We start from the raw sequence: 19,692 nt of genomic DNA on the forward strand, positions 1-19,692 counted from the left end.
CCGGCAGCCGCTAGGGGGCGCGGCCGCGCCGGAGACGAGCGGGAGGGACGTGGTCCATCGCGGCCACCGTAGCGCCTCCGCCTCCCCGGGAGCTGAGCGGGCCAGGTCTGTCCCGGGGCGGCCGCCGTACTGCCTCCGCCTCCTGCCGGCGGCGGGCGCTGCCCGGCAGGGGGCGCTGCGGCGCGGCCTCCCGGCATGCCCCGCGCGCGGCCTTCGCCCGCCCCTCCCGAGCCGGGCGGGAGGGAGTGCCACGTCCCTGGTGCGTGGGGCTTTGTGCGGGGAGCAGCGCCGCCGCCGCCCGCCCGCCCCCAGCCATGGGCGCCTCGCAGAGCGTCGAGATCCCCGGCGGGGGCACCGAGGGTTACCACGTCCTGCGGGTAAGGGCGGCGGGGAGGCGGGCGGACGCCCCGGCGGCCGTTAGGCCGGCGGCGGCCCGTGGGCCCGGCGGCCTCTCCCTCCGCGGGTCCGCGCTCGAGCGGCCCGACGGGCTCCCCGGGCCCCGCCGCGCTCCCCGCTCGGCGGGGAGGCGCCTGGGCGGCGGCGGCGACCGGGCCGGGCGGCGCCCCGTGGCCGGGCCTCCGCGGCGGCCCGTGGCAGCGGTGGGATCCGCGGCGGGGTCCGCGCTGCCAGCTGCCGGTCCCGGTGGAGCGGGGAGGCGAGCTGCCGCGCCGCTCTCCGCGCGGGGCTCTCCGGGCGCCCCGCCAGCAGGGCTCGGCTCCGCGCTGCCGCGGCCCGCGCCCTGTCCCGGCCCGCGGCGGCAGCCCGGGCGGGCTCCGAGCCGCCCTCGCCCCGGCTGGAGAGATCCGGGCGGCCCGGACCGCGCCGTCGGGCTGCGCCGCCTGCGCTTCGGTTTGTAAAGAGGCCGGGAGGGAGGGTGCGCGGGAGGCGACGCCGCTTTTTGGGCAGCCTTGGAGGGCCGCCTCCCCTCTAGGAAACGCTGCGAGCCCGCCAGCCCGCCCGCGTTCCACCGGCAGCCCGAGAGGCGCAGCCCTTCGGGTGCCTGGCTCGGGTAACGCGTCAGGCTTTCTCTCGGTCGTTGCATCGTGATCTGAGGTGTAGCTGCTTCGCCCCCCGACAGTAGTTCCGGGGGTGTTAGATCAAGGTATTTAAATGACAGGCGTCACACCTGCCGGAGCTGCCTTCATAGCGAAGGTGGTGCTGCTCTTTTTCTTAGTTGCATAGTTTTTGTTCGCACCGCGGCTGCAAAATTTTGGTTTTGTGTGCAACAAAATATTTTGGTAGGCTGCGTTAGAGGTCTTGGGTGCAGCCTTTTGGAAGTCCTTTCCTTAGCGTGTGTTTCACGTTCAGCGAGCAGAATGGTACCTGGGTTGTGTCCTCAAATCCGATGCAATGGGCGATAACAGTAACTTTGCCAGAGTTACCAGTAACCTTGCCCACACCATAGTACTTTTGCCACTGTAGCTAGAGCGTGAGTACCCTTACTGTAGGCACCGTGCTGGGCTAGTTTTTGTTGGCATCGGACTTTCTCAGATCAGCTCTCTGTGTAGAGCTAGTCCCGCATTTTAGACATGTGAAAGAGCACAAGACCTCCACTCACATGGATTAGTACTACCTTACTTGGTCCAGCTTGCTAGCAGTGAGCTACAACTATATGTAGAATACCATGGTGAAAAAAAGAACCAAGATCATCTTTCAGGTGTTAAAAAATACTGCTGTAATGCTTTTGAGAAGCAAACATTGACGTTCGGATAAACTCCAAATATTCATCTGTTAAAATTTACATATAGGCTAAAGTCATACTCGTCTTTGTTTCTCCCTTTTAATGTTAGTAATATATAACAATCCAATGTTACTAATGTATGATAATCCATTTTGTCTTCTCCTTTTGCCCCACAAAAAAACTTCTGCACTTTGGTAAAAGTGGCAGACTTTTTGTTTGGTTGGTTTTAGCATACTACAGTGTAAATATAATGCCCTTTTTACTCTTAAGGGTTGTAAAGTCAGTAAGTACTCTGCAGTTAGAATATCAGTTATGTCAGATTCATCAGTTCATACTGTTTGATTAAAACACATCAGTAAATTGAGATGCATCTCTTTTATGAAGTATGACCTACTCGTCTTTTCTTGTAATCTTGCCTGTATCTGGCACCTTTTGTTTTCATTTAGGCACCTTTTGGTTGTAATATTTTTTCGCTGTGTCTTGAAGTGGCAGTGTTTGATTGCCAGTCTTTGTAAATGTAATTGGTAGGTGCACTTTAAAGAAGTTGATTTCTGAGAGGACAGCTGTATTTACATTAAATGCAGGAAAGGACCTGCCTGTTGTCTTAAACAGACTGATGTCTCTGTTTTTCACTGCCTTATCTTCTTGCTGATATCTTCAGATGGTGCAACATAATGAGCAATTTTTTTGTTGTTGTTGTGGACAGGCATCTTAAATTGCATCATGATCCCAGTCTTAACAGGAATTAGGCCTGTGCTTATATGTAGTCCAGAGTGTAGCTTCAGAGTAGAGAAAAATTCTGAAGTTTCACAGTTATAATTTGGAATGTTTATATTGAAATGCATGTGGCATAGAAGTGACTAGAATTTTCCTCTATAGTTCTTCCAAGTTTAATTTTCCAGTTGGTATTCTGTAGTAAGTTTGTTAGACAGATGTGTTCAGCTCACACTGTTAGAGGAGCTCTGCACAAATGCTCTGTCTGCATGGACCGACCTTTGGTAGGACTTGGCAATACTGCCATTTTCTTCTAATTTATTCTCAAGTAGACTTTCTTTCTGAGGTCAGTATTTTGATCAGATAAACAAGAATGGTAAAAGGAAAATGGCAGTAGTCTTTCAGTGTTACGGATCTAATTCAGATAAGGCCAGATTTCTTTGATAATGCCAAACTTATGTAAACAGTATATAGTGGTCATTTTTAAGATTTCATTAGTTGTTGGAAAACTAGAGAAATGTCAGAAAATCTTTTCAATTATTGGAAGAAATTGTTTGGGTAGGGCAGATAAATGAAAAATATGTGTCAAGAGGCCATGAAACAAAGGAGGTAACGTTGTTCAGAATGACTAGGAGCCAAGTACAAGTTGCCAGAGGGATGAGCAACCTGAGACTGTTGCAAGTCCCAGGTTTCTTACAGCAAGGCCTTTACACTGTACATGCTGCCTCCCTACAAAACTGGTAGCAAGTCTCTTGCTCTGTTCACTTCAAACAGGAGCAGAAATACATACAGCAAGTGAATAATACCATTATTAATTTCTGACACAATTTTTTGCAGATTACTTAATTCTTTTTGGCTGCTTCTGCTAATGTTCAGTGCAATATCGCTTTCATTGTGAGCTTTTTTATCAGTGCACTTGTAACAGGAAATAGGAACCCTCTAGGACTGAAGAGCTGTCGAAGGAAAGCGATTTCATCATGTGCATACTTGACAGGAAAAGTTGCTGTGAGTTGCGCTGTTGGGGTTTCTAGACATTGAAATGTAGCCTTTTTTTTTTTTAAGAGGGAGAGAACATTACAAACTGTTCTGTTGCCCTAGTCTCTTTGTAGGTAGACCTAATAATCAGTTATTTGTTTGAAACAATTATTTGTAATACATTTTTATTCCTCATATGTGCTTTTGCTGTTAGACTACCATTTATTGATTCATGTAATGTGCTCATAAATCTTTCTTTTAACTAGTACCTCCCAGGCTGGTAGCATGCAGTGCTGCTCACCTCTAGGAATTTTCTCCATTGTTTGTTTTTTTTCTCCTCCATAAGTTTCCTTTAACATAAGTTGCATGGCTGATTAGAGCAACTGTCTGACTCTGTGTATTGCTCAGTATGCGTTTGTTTCTGCTCTTCAAAACAATGAGGGAAGATTTTGAATAACTTTCCTGTTCAGCAATGTGAAACGGCTATAGTTTGCCCAGGCCGTTGTAATGACTTGACAATTTCTTCAACTAATAGATGATGTCACAACAACCCCATGCAGCGCTACAGGCTTGGGGAAGAGTGGCTGGAAAGCTGCCCAGCAGAGAAAGACCTGGGGGTGGTGGTTGACAGCCGGCTGAATATGAGCCAGCAGTGTGCCCAGGTGGCCAAGAAGGCCAACAGCATCCTGGCCTGCGTCAGAAATAGTGTGGCCAGCAGGAGCAGGGAAGGGATCGTTCCCCTGTACTGGGCACTGGTGAGGCCGCACCTTGAGTTCTGTGTTCAGTTTTGGGCCCCTCACTACAGGAAAGACATTGAGGTGCTGGAGCGTGTCCAGAGAAGGGCAACCAAGTTGGTGAGGGGCCTGGAGCACAGGTCTTATGAGGAGCGGCTGAGGGAGCTGGGGCTGTTTAGTCTGGAGAAAAGGAGGCTGAGGGGAGACCTTATCACTCTCTGCAACTACCTGAAAGGAGGTTGTAGTGAGGTGGGTGTTGGTCTCTTCTCCCAAGTAACAAGTGATAGGACCAGAGGAAACAGCCTCAACTCGTGCCAGGGGAGGTTTAGATAGGATATTAGGAAAAATTTCTTTACTGAAAGTGTTGTCAGGTATTGGAACAGGCTGCCCGGGGAAGTGGTGGAGTCACCATCCCTGAAGGTATTGAAAAGACATATAGATGTGGTGCTTAGGGACATGGTTTAGTGGTGGACTTGGCAGTGCTAAGTTAATGGCTGGACGTGATGATCTTAAAGGTCTCTTCCAATAAACAAGTCTATGTAAGAATTTTTACTGGTGAGAGATTTGTATGCTACTGTGTTATGTGCTGGTCTACCTAAAAGATACTGAACAGCGGTGCCCAAAGTTTAGATTTCTAACTTTTACATGAGTGGTTCGGTTTGTTGTAGTAGAGATACAAACATGTTGCCATAAAGGGATGACTTACTTTTTAAGGGAGGCTCACATTTTAAAAGCTCAAGTTAAATTCTCTGTGCTAAAATAAAATTTGATGCTACGTATAGGGAATCTATTTTCTTACAAAAAGCTTATACAGCTTTTTCTCTTGAAAACTGGGTGTTTCTTAAGGAAATTCAATACAGTTATGCCATGTAATGTGTTAAAGTAGCTGACAGAAATAAAATAGATTCTGTCAGACCTAACAGGAATTGCTTATACACGATACATAATGAAATTTTATTACTAGTTACAGAATGGGTGGAAGAATTACAAAAAAACTTCTTTCAGCATTTTGTTGGTAATAAAGTAAATATTAGGAAGCATTTCTTATGTGGAAAAAAAGAAACTTCAGGGCTTCTGCTCCTTGGAAGTTGTGTATTTAGTGCTTGAAGCTAAGCTTCTGAAAGTTTTAAGTGAACACTAGTATAAGTTATCTGAGTTTCAAAAGTGGCGAGAGCCTTCATCTGCCTCTGAAAATCAGGGTTTCCATGCCTAATTCCATTTATAATAGCACTACTCGCTTGGGGCTTAAATTTGTGACCATTGTTTTGCTGAGAGGCCTTATTATAACTTGTAATGTACAATATATACTGTGTAGGCGTAGAGTGATAGTGTTGGGAAGGGTGTTCAGCAGAGAGAAACTTTGTGTATTTACCAAAAAAGAAGTCTTTTTAGTAATGCAGATTAAAATTAGTGTCTTGACCTTGAAACCCTTTCCCTGTTTAATTCTTGACAGTGAATTAAAAGTGAAATAATTAGTGTGTAATCTATGTGCTCAGCAGCCCTGCTGTCCTCTTGGTGAGAAACTGAAGTCCTGCAGCATTTTATGAGGCTGAAAGACTCATACAGCCCTTTTCTGCCTTCTGACATTCAGCATTCTCGATGGAGGTTTTCTTCACTTGCTCTTAAAAAGCGCTGGTGGTGGCAGTTCCACAGCTTCTCCGGGTAGTCTGTTGCACTGTTTTCCTCTACTGTTAGAAAGTCATGGCATTTACCCACAGGTGTCTGTAACTTAGATGTCTGAAATAACAGCTGGCTTTGAGAAAATTAGGCTTCCCAAGCTGCCATGGATGGTATCTTGCCTGCAGTGGCATCTGTTGTAAATGGTGTTACTTGATTATTTCTCAGTCCTTATTCAGTTACAAAGGCAAATTACTGAATACCTACTTGGGGCACACAGCAAAGCTGCACAAAGGCAGATTGCTTAGGAGGCCTAGAGTTTATGTATGTATACATAGAATCTTTATTTCCATCATTAATAAGAAGGTTTTTGTGCCCTTGTATTTCCTAAGATCCCTGGTTATCCTTTGTTGCTGTAGTTCCTGGAAGAGAACCACGGCCACAGAGCTTTGGGCAGAGAGCTGTGCTGTGCATTTGGCACTGCATGGTGGTGATGAATTGTGCAGGTAGCCGGCTAAAAATAAGGTGATGTGACATAAAAACTGTATGGGGTCGGTGTGATTGTTGTGCAGGGCTGAGTATGTCACTTCTTTAAGGAGGAGACTTCTCACGTGGAATGAACTTGGAATTTCTGTTTTGCATTTCTGGGACCACCAGGCATAAAAATGCTTTTGCGTCAGTGATGTTGGCCCAGACAAGCTAGGGAAATAGGAAACTTTTTGTGACTGAACCTGTGCGTGGCAGCATGAGGAAATGTGATGAAAGAAGGGATGCAACTACATGCTTCTGAGGTGTGTATATGATTGATGCAACTGTTAAGAGCTTGATTTCTTTTAGCTACATCTTCCTGGTAGTTTTTACATGCCTGCTTAGAAACAAACCATGCAGAGATGTTCAGGGTTGTGATGGATTTGGGGAGGGTGTACAACATCTGAAGATGCTTTCTGCAAACTAATTGTTTGGAACTTGGTGCAGTCCCTTCATCAGTTTGGGGCAGACTATAAATAATTTACTTAGAATACCAAATCTATCTATACATCCCAGGTGTCAGCAAGCTTGACATTGATGGATGCTGAACATATGTAATTCTCATTTATTGTAGGTGCTCCTTCTTGTTTTAAAAGATTACCTTATTGAATACTAGTCACTGTTGGTTCAGTGTTCAGGATGTAATCTATTGAAGGTTGTAAGGGAGGGATGTTGTATCAGAGTGTAGGGATTTTGTTGTTTGGGTTTTTTTTAAGAAATTCATTTGGAAATGGAAATCTCTGAATAAACAGTGGACCATGTCAGGGCTGCTTTTGCAGCTGTCTTACTGGCTGAGTGAACTCTGGCTTTTCAGAATTTCAAGGCCAAGAGACATGTATCCAGTCCTAACAATCTGATGTGTTATCTGAATAAATGTATCAGTTTGCTGGAATTACTGATTTCTGAATATGAGGTTTAGAAAGACATGTTCTGTCTTTAAAGTTCTTGTTTTCCTAATAACTTCTGAAACCATCTGCTGATTTCACTTTGGTATAAAGCCTTTGTGTCAGGCTCGTTAAAAACACAAAATGTAAGTTCTTATATGTCACATGCAATGCAATGGGTGGTAGAATGAGAAAGAGAGAGGCTATTAAAGTATTTTCATGTCATGCCCCTAAACTGAGGGAAGAGCAACAAACAGCACAAGCTCATCCTACATTTGCTGTTAGAAAAAACATGTCAGAGGGGAGGATGTTTTGAATTACTTAATTACAAGAGAAACTTCAAGCCCAAGAATGCCATTATGGAGCATGTCCATAGGAGATCAGAGTTCTTTAATTCTGTTTTCATGAAACTGTTCGTTTAACCTTTCCTTGGCAGGAAGGCCTTGAGTACCCAACATAATAAGTAAATGCTTTCTACATTTGAGAATAATAATTCATGTAGTGTATTTCAGCCTCTCTGTGGCTTTTCTCATAAGCTAAAAATTTCTGTTTGTGGAAGCTGTTCTGAGGTAGCTCTACCTTATTGAAAGTTTTAGTATCTAAAGTTAAAAATTAGCTCTAGGGACAGTCTACTAATGTCAAAGCAACATCCACAGTATGCCCAGGAGTTTCTATGCAGCTAGTGTTGGAGGGCCTGCTACATGGGGCTTAGCTTGTACTTTTACCTGTTTATTTACCACAAGTTGCTATCTGATCTCTAGTTATTCTTGGCGAGAGGCATCTTGAACTGACAGATTAAGTAATGTGGAGGCAGTAGTTTGGATCTAGTTAGTGGGACTGCAGGTTAGCTCAGTGATTGAGAGCTGTGGTTCTGTACAGTTAATACTTGACAGAAAGAGACAATACCCTCAGTTGTAGGAAATTATTTCCAAGGAGCATGCAGGCATCTTGAAGAGATGCTTCTGCAAATGCACTTCCAGTTCTAGTTAGAAATTATAAATGTGGGGTTTGGGGATGTTATTGCTGCCTCAGTGATTTTTATTACTGTGGGATAATGTCTGTTTCATGCTTTTTTGCTGCTTTACAAATCTTGGACAGCAATCAGTGTGTGTGATGTGGCTCTGGAACTACTGATTCCAGGTTATTTTTTCTTTAATGAATATTTAGGTTATGTGACACTAATGTTCTAAGTTTCTGGCATCTGTTACAGAAAGCTACCCACAAGTAATCTGAGTTTTTTTCCAAGCTCTGATTTTGTGAATATGTTGGGCAGAGGTAAATAGACTCTAAGAGGATGGTTTTAGTAGTAATCAAGCTTTTTTTTTTCATATTAGAATATTTTGTCCTAGATGAGTCATGTTAAGAAAACTCAGTTCCTGCGAATCAGACTGGTATTGAACAAATTGGCAGATTTGTACCAGTTCTGTCAGATGGAATAACATGTAAGAAACCACACTGTAAAGGGTGACACTTTTAAGATCTTTTTGGAGGATGAATGTAGCACATAAAAGAAAAAGCCAGTGGGTAAAATGAATCAGCTTACAAATAAAGAAAGATAGTCTTTACTGCAAAGGCTGTAGGAAAAATCTGATAGCCATATTGGAGTCACTTTTGTCTGTCAGCAATGCATGTAATAGTGAAAAAATAACACTGGCAAAATGTCTCTCAGTTACTCTATTTGGAATTAGAAGCATACTTTAAGCTTCTGGGAGCAACGTGTATACAGTACTTAGGCCTTGTCCTAGGGAAGTGGTTGAATTATTTGAGCTGCCGTGACTGCAGAATTGCACGGGTCCCTTTTCTTGCAGCTTGTTGGTATGTTAATGAATCATTCGTTGTACAGATGCCCTCTGTCTCAAGAATGTCAACAGGTGATGTTTAATCATGAGGTAACAACTTGTGTGTACACAGACGTGACTCTCCTTTTCCTCTAGTAAGTATAAGATAAAAAGCAACGTCCAGCGTTGGTACTTCTGTGGAAGGATACTGCTTTTTAACCAACTTTTTCAGAATTCATTAAGCTCATTCTTTGACCATAATCTCCTTTATTGAAATACGTACAATTTATCTGCTGCAGCTATTAAGCAGTGCTTGTCCCACGGAGTGGCTACTGTTGTGTCATTCCTCAATAATTTGTAAATTACTGATTCTTTTTAAATGTTTCTTTTTTTTAAAGGGAGATTTTTTTTTCTCCAGAAGATTATATTCGAACATTTTAAAATCATACATATGAACATCAGTAGCTTCTAGAACTACAGCTTGCACAAGTAGAAAGGTAATTCTAATCTATGAATCAGCATTGGTACACTTTTGCTAAATTCTTGTTTAACTTTGTTAGGTACAAGAAAACTCACCGGGGCATAGAGCTGGATTGGAGCCATTTTTTGATTTTATCGTGTCCATTAATGGTTCAAGATTGGTAAGTGTATTGCTATTTTATAACTCTGAATATAAACAACATGTTGAGAATCTTATTTTTACGGGTAAACCAATACATTTGTTTTATTTAAATGTATATAAAATATTTCTCCTTAATTTAACATGAGAAGGCCTAACTGCATCAGAAATTAATTTCCTTCACCCTGTAGTTATAATTCCATCAAAAATTTAGCTGGAGAATAAGGATGCAGACAGACATGCTTTCTGCAGATGTCTGCGCCAGCAGAAGATAGTATTACCTACTGATCCATCACTAGCTGCTTGTGTTAGTGCCCCTCTAGTCCTGTCTGTAAAACTGCTTGTGTGAGAACTTGCAAACTCATTTCAGTCAAAACAGGTTGATTGAAAGAGCTGTTGTCAAAGCTGTTAGCTGGGCAGGAATTGTGGGAGAAAGTTTTCAAGCAGAGCTGTAGTGAGACAACAAGCCATCATAGCTGTGGGTAAGCTCTTCTACCAGTACGGCTGGATTCAAGAAAACCTCTGAAAAGCTGCAAGGTGCATCGTATCACAGGTTTAATTAAAGTGCTTTCTTTCATGCTTGGAAAGCATGACCTGTTACTGTGAAATCCCAGGTTTTCACCAGAGTTGTATTCTAGAATTGTGAAGGGACTGGAAGCTTGTTATAAAATAGCTGTAGATACGTATTCTGATAATGCAGTGTTTATAGGACCTGTGAAATACAAAAGGGGTGCTATGGAACTGGATGTCTGCTGCATTAAACACTAAACCAAGCTCTTCTTTGAACATTTGCAGAATAAAGACAATGATACTCTCAAGGACCTGTTGAAAGCAAACGTTGAAAAACCTGTAAAAATGCTAGTGTACAGCAGCAAAACACTGGAACTGAGAGAAACGTCAGTGACACCCAGCAACATGTGGGGTGGGCAGGGCCTGCTGGGCGTGAGCATTCGTTTCTGCAGCTTTGATGGGGCCAATGAAAATGTATGGCATGTTTTGGTATGTACGGACTTCCAAGTATTTTTCTTACTGTTTCTTACTGCTAAACTTTTTATCTTTTTACTGAAAAGTAACTTGCAAGGGGGTGTACAAGCTATGAGATCAAATTGGTCTGTTTTCTCTTCATTGATTTGGGGTTTGGAAAGACTTTTGAGCTAGAACTGTATGTCTGTGGGTGTATTATCAAATCTTGTATTTAAATTGGTGGTTTTGTATAATACTCGGAACTCCTTGTAACTGTATCAAAAGAGACTGTCATCTAGCCACTGTTTCACTAGTTCAGTGACTATTCTACTAACTGTGTTGAAACTTGACTGGTTTGTCTGTCTGACTCAAAACTTGTGTGAAATGCACACCTAACTGTTCTGCTACACGCTGACAGTTACGCAGTGTTTTGTCACTTTCCATCTTAAAACTAGGAAGTGGAACCAAATTCTCCTGCTGCATTAGCTGGACTTAGACCTCATAGTGACTATATCATTGGAGCAGATACTGTCATGAATGAGGTAAGTATATAGAAATAAGATTCTGATTTTTTTTTTTTTTTTCCAAAACGAAAAAAATTATACCAGGGCAGTTTGAAACCTCCCCAGTTCTGTGTCTCTGTTCAGTGCTAATGGAAGTAATTAATGCAAAGAGGAAGTTGCTCTGGCATGGTGCCTCTTCTTTGCGCTTAAATGCAATTCTGGAAATAAAAACTGCTCTTAAATATCTTCATGAAGCCAGATAGAAACATTTTTTTGTATTCTAATATTTCAAATAGCAGATTTGAAATCTGGGTTGTGCCACATGTTGTCTTAGTTGCACTAGCAAAGCACGTTTTAAAGTTGGCCTTGTGATAAAACAGCAGCACTGCAACAACTGCAACGTGTAGCTGTTACCAGGTTCTGTTACAGAAAGTTAGGACTAGGAAGATGATCATTTCTAATGTCAAATGATAAAATAAGGACAAGAAAGCCCTTACTCATTTTTATCCTTTTGCAGTCTGAAGATCTCTTTTCCCTTATTGAAACGCATGAAGCAAAGCCATTAAAACTTTATGTGTACAACACAGACACAGATAATTGTCGGGAGGTGGTGATTACTCCAAATTCTGCCTGGGGTGGAGAAGGCAGGTAAGGAGACAGTATGATGCAGGGGGATGGGTTGAGTTTCTTACAGCACTGGCCTAAAAGCTGCTTGCTTAACTTTTCTACAAAGACAGGAAAAGAGTGTTGTTATATCGAAGGCATTTCAACTTTAATAAATAGCATATTTACTTGAAATTCAGATTTAGTTACTTATGGGGGGGGGGGGCTGTTTTTACACAGTACATTAGCTAGTGCAAAAATGCACAAAGTGCAACAGTTGCTTTCTGCATTAGGCTTCAAATAGTGATTAGGCTGTAGTATATTCTTTAAGTATTGCACAGAAGCCAGAACAGAGGACTGCAAGTAACAAATGAGCTGAATTCCAGGCTGTATACCTGATAGAGCTGCTTGGTTTAAATAACAATAAAGTTTGTTTTGTGCTAAATGCTTATTGCTAAAAGCTACAGAATTTCCTTTCCGTTGTCTCATATTGGTTATTTCTCCATAGAAAATGAGGCAATGTTTGGGGGGGAGGGGGAAGCTGTACAGAACTTTTCTTGAAACTTGTAGGCATCTTGAGTCGTTCAGGCATTGCTAGCTATGGAGTTTGTAGTTGTAAAGTCACTTCACTGACTTTTAAATGTTCATATTTTAAAAGCCTAGGATGTGGCATTGGTTATGGATATTTGCATAGGATACCTACACGCCCATTTGAAGAGGGAAAGAAAATTTCTCTCCCAGGACAGCTGCCTAGTGCATCTCTCAGTCCCCTCAAAGATGGCTTCACAGAGGTAAGTTGTAGTCACTTTGGCTTGGTAGAAATGGATTATGATGTTATATTGCTTTTCTGCTTCTGTTGGTTCTTGTGGAAACAAACCCTAATGATGTAACTTTCTTTTTTTCCTTTCAATAAGGTTCAGCTGTCATCAGTTAACCCCCCAGCCACATTACCCCCTGGATCAGCAGGCCTTGAGCAGAGTCTTTCAGGACTTTCTATTAGTTCTCCCTCAACTACTGCCAGTAACGTTCTCAGTACAGGTTAGTATGGAAGTATGGACTCTTGAAATGCATGGGTTTTCTGACTTTTTTGCACCCACAGATGTTTCTATCAATTAACAGAAGGCAGAAGAGAACAAAATTTTCTCTTCCTCAAACTTTTCTCAACAAAGGCTAGACTACTGTAATTGTGTCCTACTTGTTAACAAAATAATCGCAAACAAAGTGTATCAGAAATACGATGCATGTTATTTAGAATACTACTTTTCTTCATCAACTTTTTATGGTTAAGGCAAATAGTAATTCTCCAGTAAAAAATTATTTATTTGTACTCCTTGAGGAAGGGAGCTGAAGTGTTGTATGCTTAAAACTAATGTTGTTTTCCTGTATACTCCACCAGGTTCAACAGTTCCATTATTACCACCACAAGTAAGTCAGTCCCTTACCTCTGTGCCACCAGTTAACCCAGCAACTACATTACCAGGTCAGTAGGTAAAATTTCTTAAAACATTTCTGAAACAAAAATCTTAAGGGAGCAAGGGAAGAGACCTGTCTCTTCCACCGCTTTTTGGGGGCAGGAGGGTATAACTTGATAGAACTTACACATTTCATGTTAAAGATCTCTATACAACCTCTTCAACCTTAAGAATTTTTTGTTTTAGATTGTGTGCACAGGCGTCTGCAGCACAGAGGACTGAATTGGCAACAGAGTTTAGAATCAGTTACCTTTTAGGGCCCCCTGTACATAGATGCAGCATTCAGGATTTCTCAGGAAGATATTAGCTTTGCTATTTGCAACATTTCTTGAGTTGATATATTGTTACTTTCCACAGTTCACAAATTGTATGTTGCAAAATAGTTTTGCAAATAACTTCACAGTTTCCGATTTGTCCTTTGCACTCAGAGAGCATGACAGAAGAAAACTCTGAGAAGGCATGTCTTGCCTATTTTTTGCATTCCTTTCACTCATAAAACCTCCCTTTTAGGAAACTCCTTTTTAATATTCAGCTTGATTATTCTTCCTAGTATAGATAGAGGGCTAACAATATAGAACTGTATGTTGCAGTTACTGTTTCTGAATTATTTAGTAATTTAAACTGGTGTAACAAAAGTAAGAATATGTCTACAAAGGGGTGTGCATTATTTCCTGATAATAATGAACATTTCAAGCACTAGTATTCCAGAATTATTCACAGTGGGTAAGATGAGAATTGTGTAGGATTTTGCCATGTAGTCGGTGCACTGGTACAGGACTTGATCGTGCATTCCGAAACACTGATGGAGTTGTATTTTATGTTTTGTATGTTATGAGACAAGTAGATAAAGATGTGTCCAAAAATTTTAAGTAATGCTTGGAGGTATGCTCTCTGACATAGAAAAATGTGTAGTAGAGCTAAGTGCATGCAAACAAGGGCAGAGAACTTTAATCTTGTACTGTGTAGAGAAAATAGCAAACGACTAAGAAGTTCAGCTTCTGTTAATGTCCTGTTCTTCCCCAGCCCCCTACCCACCTCTTCCCCAAAATCTGCAAATATGCATTTTCCTTTCACCTTGTTCTCTGAATAGTATCATTGCTTTTTTAAAAGCTATTGGATATTTCTTGCAATTTACATGGCCATACAAGTGGAATTGTAAGTATTAAATATACAGGAGGTTTAAAATTTGAGTGAATTTGTGCAAAGTTCAGCTTTTTTCAGATCTTAAAAAAAGTTCAAACCAAAGCTGCTTGTAGCTGAGCTGAAAGCTCTTTGAGTCAGATTATGTCGGCCTTTGTGGCTAATGAATTCACAGGTAGGTAAAGATGACTGGGTTTTAATCAAAATCTGTGTGCTGTGGCTTTGCTTTAAGACTTTTCTCCTCTCTGTCTTATTACTGTAGTATCAACAGTTTATTTTGGAATTAGCCTTCTGTGAGCTAAACACAAAGTAGGAATAGAGCCTTTGCCTCAGAAATGCAGGTCTTCTAAGACAGGAAATTCAGGAGCGGAAGGACGTTCCATAGCAAACACAATGATGGAAGGATGTGTGTTGTGTTCATCATATGCTTCTCTTCTATTTTCAGTCCTTCCTGACTTTGAAAGTTACTTTGTCTTGCCTTTCCTATATATTTTTGTGTTTAACTCTAGTTATGAACTAAATAGAAAAGACTAATAATAGAGTAATCAATATTAGAGATGGAAATACTATGTATTTCATCCTATTACTATCTTCTGCCATTCAAATTAGCAATGGAGGGCATCTGGTACAGTGCTGTGGTGAAATAACTGCCTTCGTTAAAAGCTGAACTTGGAATGCAAACCTACTAAATCCTTGAAATAAGATTCTGCTTTCCTCAGAAAAATCCAAAGAATTGTGATTATGTATTTGCTAGTCCAGACTTCCTGCTATAGGTATCTGTTTTTACTGTGCAACTTAGAAGCTGAAACTCAGGTGAATTTGCATTCTTATATGTAAAAATGATAATCAAGATATAAAGCAATATAAAATAACTTTAAATGGTCAATAAGATCTCAGAATCAGTTAGGAAAAAAAAGAAAATATAAGTTTTCAGCTGTAACTTTTCCACTCTTCTCTTAGGTCTGATGCCATTACCAGCAGGGCTTCCCAACCTGACTGATCTGTCCAAACTTAATTTACCTGCACCACACATTGTTCCAGAAATCATGCAGCCTGGTATGTGCTTCTGCAAACTGAAACACTGTAATAGTGGGTCTCTCCTTGACGATCCTTGACACTCTCATTTAGAGCCATCTGGTGGAGTGCTGAAGAGGATAAATTGAATGTTTGCCTGAGGTGGAAGTTGATGGTAGTGCCCAGATCAGGTAGACAGGGAATATGTCTTTAGATAAACTAATTCTAAACCTGTGTCTGTATTTAGTTGTTTCATCTTATATTACCTGATATATGATCTCAAAAGAGATTGTGCCAAGAATGAAAGTATATAGTTTTATCGGTAGAAGAAAATACGAGGTGTTTTCTTGTATGAGGAGATCGAAGCACCCTGACTGAATGCCAAAAGTACAAACTAATACTAGATTTATGGTTTTGAATAAAACAAAACTGCTGAAGGTGCACATGGAGCAAGCAAAAAGAAATTGGAAGCTTATATGGAACAAGTTTCTTGGTAACTTCTTGTTTCTGGCAGGTTAGTGAATGCCAGAAAAATCTAATTGTCAGGATTAATGCATTAAATACCTCGTCCTCTGGGGAGGTAGAAACAAACTTGAGTTTATTCTGATTCTTCAATTCTGAAATTGTCAGGCTTGAAACTAGCCTACCGAGTCAGTGCTGCACATATATCATGCTCACACTAAGTTCAAAAAGCTTCCTCCTCTGCAAGAGTAAATAGGAGATTAGAGAAGGTAAAAAAATTTTAAGCACCAGAGAATCTCTCCAGATCTGTCTGTGGTATGCAGCAGCCCACTGCCTTTTTTTTTTTTTTTTTTCTCTCTCCTTAGGTTTGCCATCCCTTCCCTCCTTGCCACCTCTGAATCTAATGGGAATAACACCTCTATCAATGCCACCCAAATGTGTTCCTCTGCTTCCTTTGGTCACAGAGGCATCTACAGTGCCTACAGATTTGCTTCCCTCCATTACTCAAGCTGGAAGCTTTTCCATCAACCCTGGCACTACTGTAAATGTAGAACAGACCTCTACGCTCACCTTGGATAGTGCTACCCCAACTTCTAAGGCAACTATTGTTGACAGATCAAGTGAATCTTCTACAGTTAATGAGAAAACATCTGGAGTCACAGATACACAAGCTTCTGAATCGTAACTCCAGATCACTCTGGATTGGCTTGGTATTTATTTAGCCATGGGATACATATTTGAAGAGCAAGCTATCATTAATTTCATACTAGTTTGTACTTAATCTTTAGGAGTCCTGTAAATAATATGGAGGTATAATAAAAATAAAAAGGGGTTTATAAAGTGTGCGTGGTGGGAGGGGAGAAAGAGTACTTGTATGTAACCAAAAAAAAAAAAAGTCAAGGCGGTAAATAGAATTCCACTGCCAAACTCGGAGATACATGTTTTTGATATAGGCTGACAGCCTTAGCCTGCTAGGCCTGTCCTTGCTTATAATTAGCAATTTTTGCTTCTGATAGAAATGAAGCGGTTCTTGCGTGTGACATTTACGTACTATAGTTCTTGTTCTTTGCAAGTATCTTGTTACTACAGTGGGGATGAGAATGTTTAGTCTGAGTTGTAAATTTTAACACTGCAAAACTTCCACCTAAAGATATTTCTATTAAAGTTGCTGAGTGACCTGTTAACTGACATCTCGTTATTCAGCTTGTACACAAATCTTTATTTTTAAGCTCTTGAGAGATGCTCAAGCCATGTTTTGTAACTGCTGCTGCGTTGTTTCATACGCCCACTGTAAAATGGCATTTGGAAGGGAATACAGGAAATGTTAAATGTAGCACACAATTTGGCACTTCATGACTACTGTAAGACAAATTAATGGATTAAGCATACATACAGCAATAAATTCCTGGAATTTTATCATTTGTGTGACAAAATAGCACATTTACTTGTTTAATGCTTAAATTCTCATTTAACTGTTTGTAGCTCATCTCTCTCTAGCACAGATCCGTGAAAGGGCTCCCCTCCAGAGGAATGGATCCAAGAGGGAATGCCAGAGTTCTTAATGGCAGGCAGGATCAGCACTAGCAGTTAGATCTGTTGCAGCAATGAGTCATAAAATCTGCCTGGATATGATTCATACTTGGCTTTTTAAATTGATGTTCAGGGTGAAAATTGTAGATTAACTGTAGATTATACACTTGTATAAACTGCTTTGTGCGCTGTACTCCAGGTGATAGCCTTTGCTCCTGGTATGAGGTACAGTTAACATGGAAGACTCTTCTGTACTATTCCAGTCCTTCTATACCACTGGGATTTCATTTATATGTGTTTGCTACAAGCATATGCAAACTTTAGCCGTATCATCAGCAGGCTTGAGTCAAAGCCTGTCTCAACAGCTACATAATCCCTTTTGGCAACATGGTGTGCCTGATGACTGTTTGGAATAGTAGTTGCATCTAACTGCTGATCATAATGTCTCAAAGAATTAGTTCAAGTGGAAGCCTTATCTAGTTCCTGTTGTCCTGTTTCATCTTTATCACTTCAGTATTTGTCTTTTTTCTGCTCCACTACTGCACATTTCCTTATCACCTGTTGTGTCAAAAGCCTGTGTCAAAGACAGACCCCAAATACTTTTTTTTTTTTCATGCTGAGCGGTTTCCTTTCTCAGCTGCTTGGAGTGTGAAATCCCTCTGCCTTGTTAAGTAGGGGGCTCACTGTTTCTCAGAATGTATTTTTTATTTACCTTTGTAAATGCAGTGTCACATACCTCAGAATTAAACCTTGGCATGAGAAGAAGGATGTTCCCTCTTTTCTTTCCTGTATACAGAGAAAGTATGTTAGTATTGAGCTTCATAAAGCCTTACAGGTCTAAGTCTTTCCTGTAACTTCCTTATATGCTTCCACAGCTAGAGTCCTCATAATTATTGTTTTCCTTTTCTAACCCAAGAACAGTAGAAATAGAAGTATTGTCACATACCAAATTTAGAGCAATTGCTGATTGTAATGAGATGCCTTGAACTAGAATCCTTGGGTATTTTTTTTTGTTCTTACAGTATGGCATAGTGTCCTTTGGAGTAACATCTGAAGTTAGCTGGCATGTTTCTGTGCTTTCCAACAGCAAGCTGCAAACTTCTGTAGGTGTTGTGCGGTTGTCTCTAGTAGCAGACAAAATAAGATGCTCAGTCTGAAGTCATGCACTTCTATTAGCTATTTTAAGGTCCCTTGTTGCTGACTTTATAGCTCCAGCTTTTTGATAGGTATGAGAGCAGCGGAAGTAAGGCAGTGTTCAAAGGTAACCACCAGCAATTCTGCTAAAGATAACATGAATTCAAATTTGGAAATGATTCAGTGGTGCAGATTTTAAGCGGTAATCTCTCAGCTAAAAAGTCATGAACATTGAGAAGTCAAAAACTTTACCACTTAAAATAGAAGCAAGGACCTTGAAGTCATGTTATTGCACTCTGTCCCTGTTTTTTAATTCCCTCAACTAGATTTAATGAAAACATACGTTAATCACTTCTGGCAAGGGTGTCTTAATGACTTATTTTTCCACAAAAAAGAAAGTAATGAGGGATAAGGACTTAAGATACACCAAGGGAGTGACAGCCAATGTAACCTTGTCTCCATAAGTTCATGTATTCAGCTGTTAATGAACAGTTACAAATAGGCAAGCTACCTTTATTTGAAACATTGACACATGCAGTTCTTTAACAAGTACTGACAGCAGACAAGAAGACAAATGTACCATGAACATCCCCAGCCTTGCATATAATTAAGAACAATTAACATGTGTGTGACATACTGTAAAATTAGTAAGGTAATTTCCTGCTCCACCAAAGGCTGCTCTGGGGGCAGTGGTGTTCAGTGGTACGTATGTTTGTTGTGAGTGCAGGGCCGTCTCTACAGCTCTGCTTGAGAAACTGTGAGCACACGCTGAAGAGGTGCATTTTGCAGCTTGAGGCTCTGCTGTTGCTCCAGGAAACAGCTGCTCAGGCTGGAAGGTCAAGCCAGGAGTGTGGACAAAGCCTTAATGGTTTCATAGCTTTGGTGGGGTCATATAGTGGGCTGTTTCTGAGCCCCTGACAGCCATCTTTTAATTCAATCCTGTTCAACGTTAAACCTCCTTGTCGCAATCGGAGCTCCATTTGTTCCCGGGAAATAGCGGTGCAGGGCCACGAGATGGCGTGCAATAGTTTCTTTTTGCTGAATTTACAGGATTAGGCTCAGCGATGAGGGTGGTTGGTTTGTTCCCACCTCCCCCCAGCAGCAACTGTAGTCAAATGGATGCCAGCTGGATGCTGAATGATAGTACTTTAAGGAATCGCAGATAACTGTAAAACCAACTAATTTGAAGGCAGAAATAGGCTGAGCTTAAGCTGTTTCTAAATTCCAGAATTTTGCTGGCAGTTTGCTGACTTAAGCCAAGCTAACCACGGGGCAGGGTGAAAGTTTGTTTTGAAGAATCCTTGAAGCAGATCCTTACAGGCAGGGACTCGTTTGAGATAC

General features: G+C 41.3%; 1 protein-coding gene across 1 annotated transcript; it reads left to right on the top strand.

Moving 5' to 3' along the window:
* Positions 1 to 202: 202 nt before the first annotated feature.
* GORASP2 (golgi reassembly stacking protein 2) lies at positions 203 to 17,103 on the top strand. Its single transcript, XM_069781439.1, is given in 10 exon segments — positions 203 to 377; positions 9,472 to 9,552; positions 10,326 to 10,529; positions 10,949 to 11,035; positions 11,514 to 11,644; positions 12,258 to 12,390; positions 12,514 to 12,649; positions 12,996 to 13,079; positions 15,172 to 15,267; positions 16,053 to 17,103. Coding segments are annotated over 10 exon segments (1,335 nt in total). The 5' UTR covers positions 203 to 314; the 3' UTR covers positions 16,373 to 17,103.
* The last annotated feature ends 2,589 nt before the right edge of the window (positions 17,104 to 19,692 follow it).

The sequence above is a fragment of the Haliaeetus albicilla genome, chromosome 4 (assembly GCF_947461875.1).
Source record: "Haliaeetus albicilla chromosome 4, bHalAlb1.1, whole genome shotgun sequence".
Taxonomy (NCBI): Eukaryota; Metazoa; Chordata; class Aves; order Accipitriformes; family Accipitridae; genus Haliaeetus; species Haliaeetus albicilla.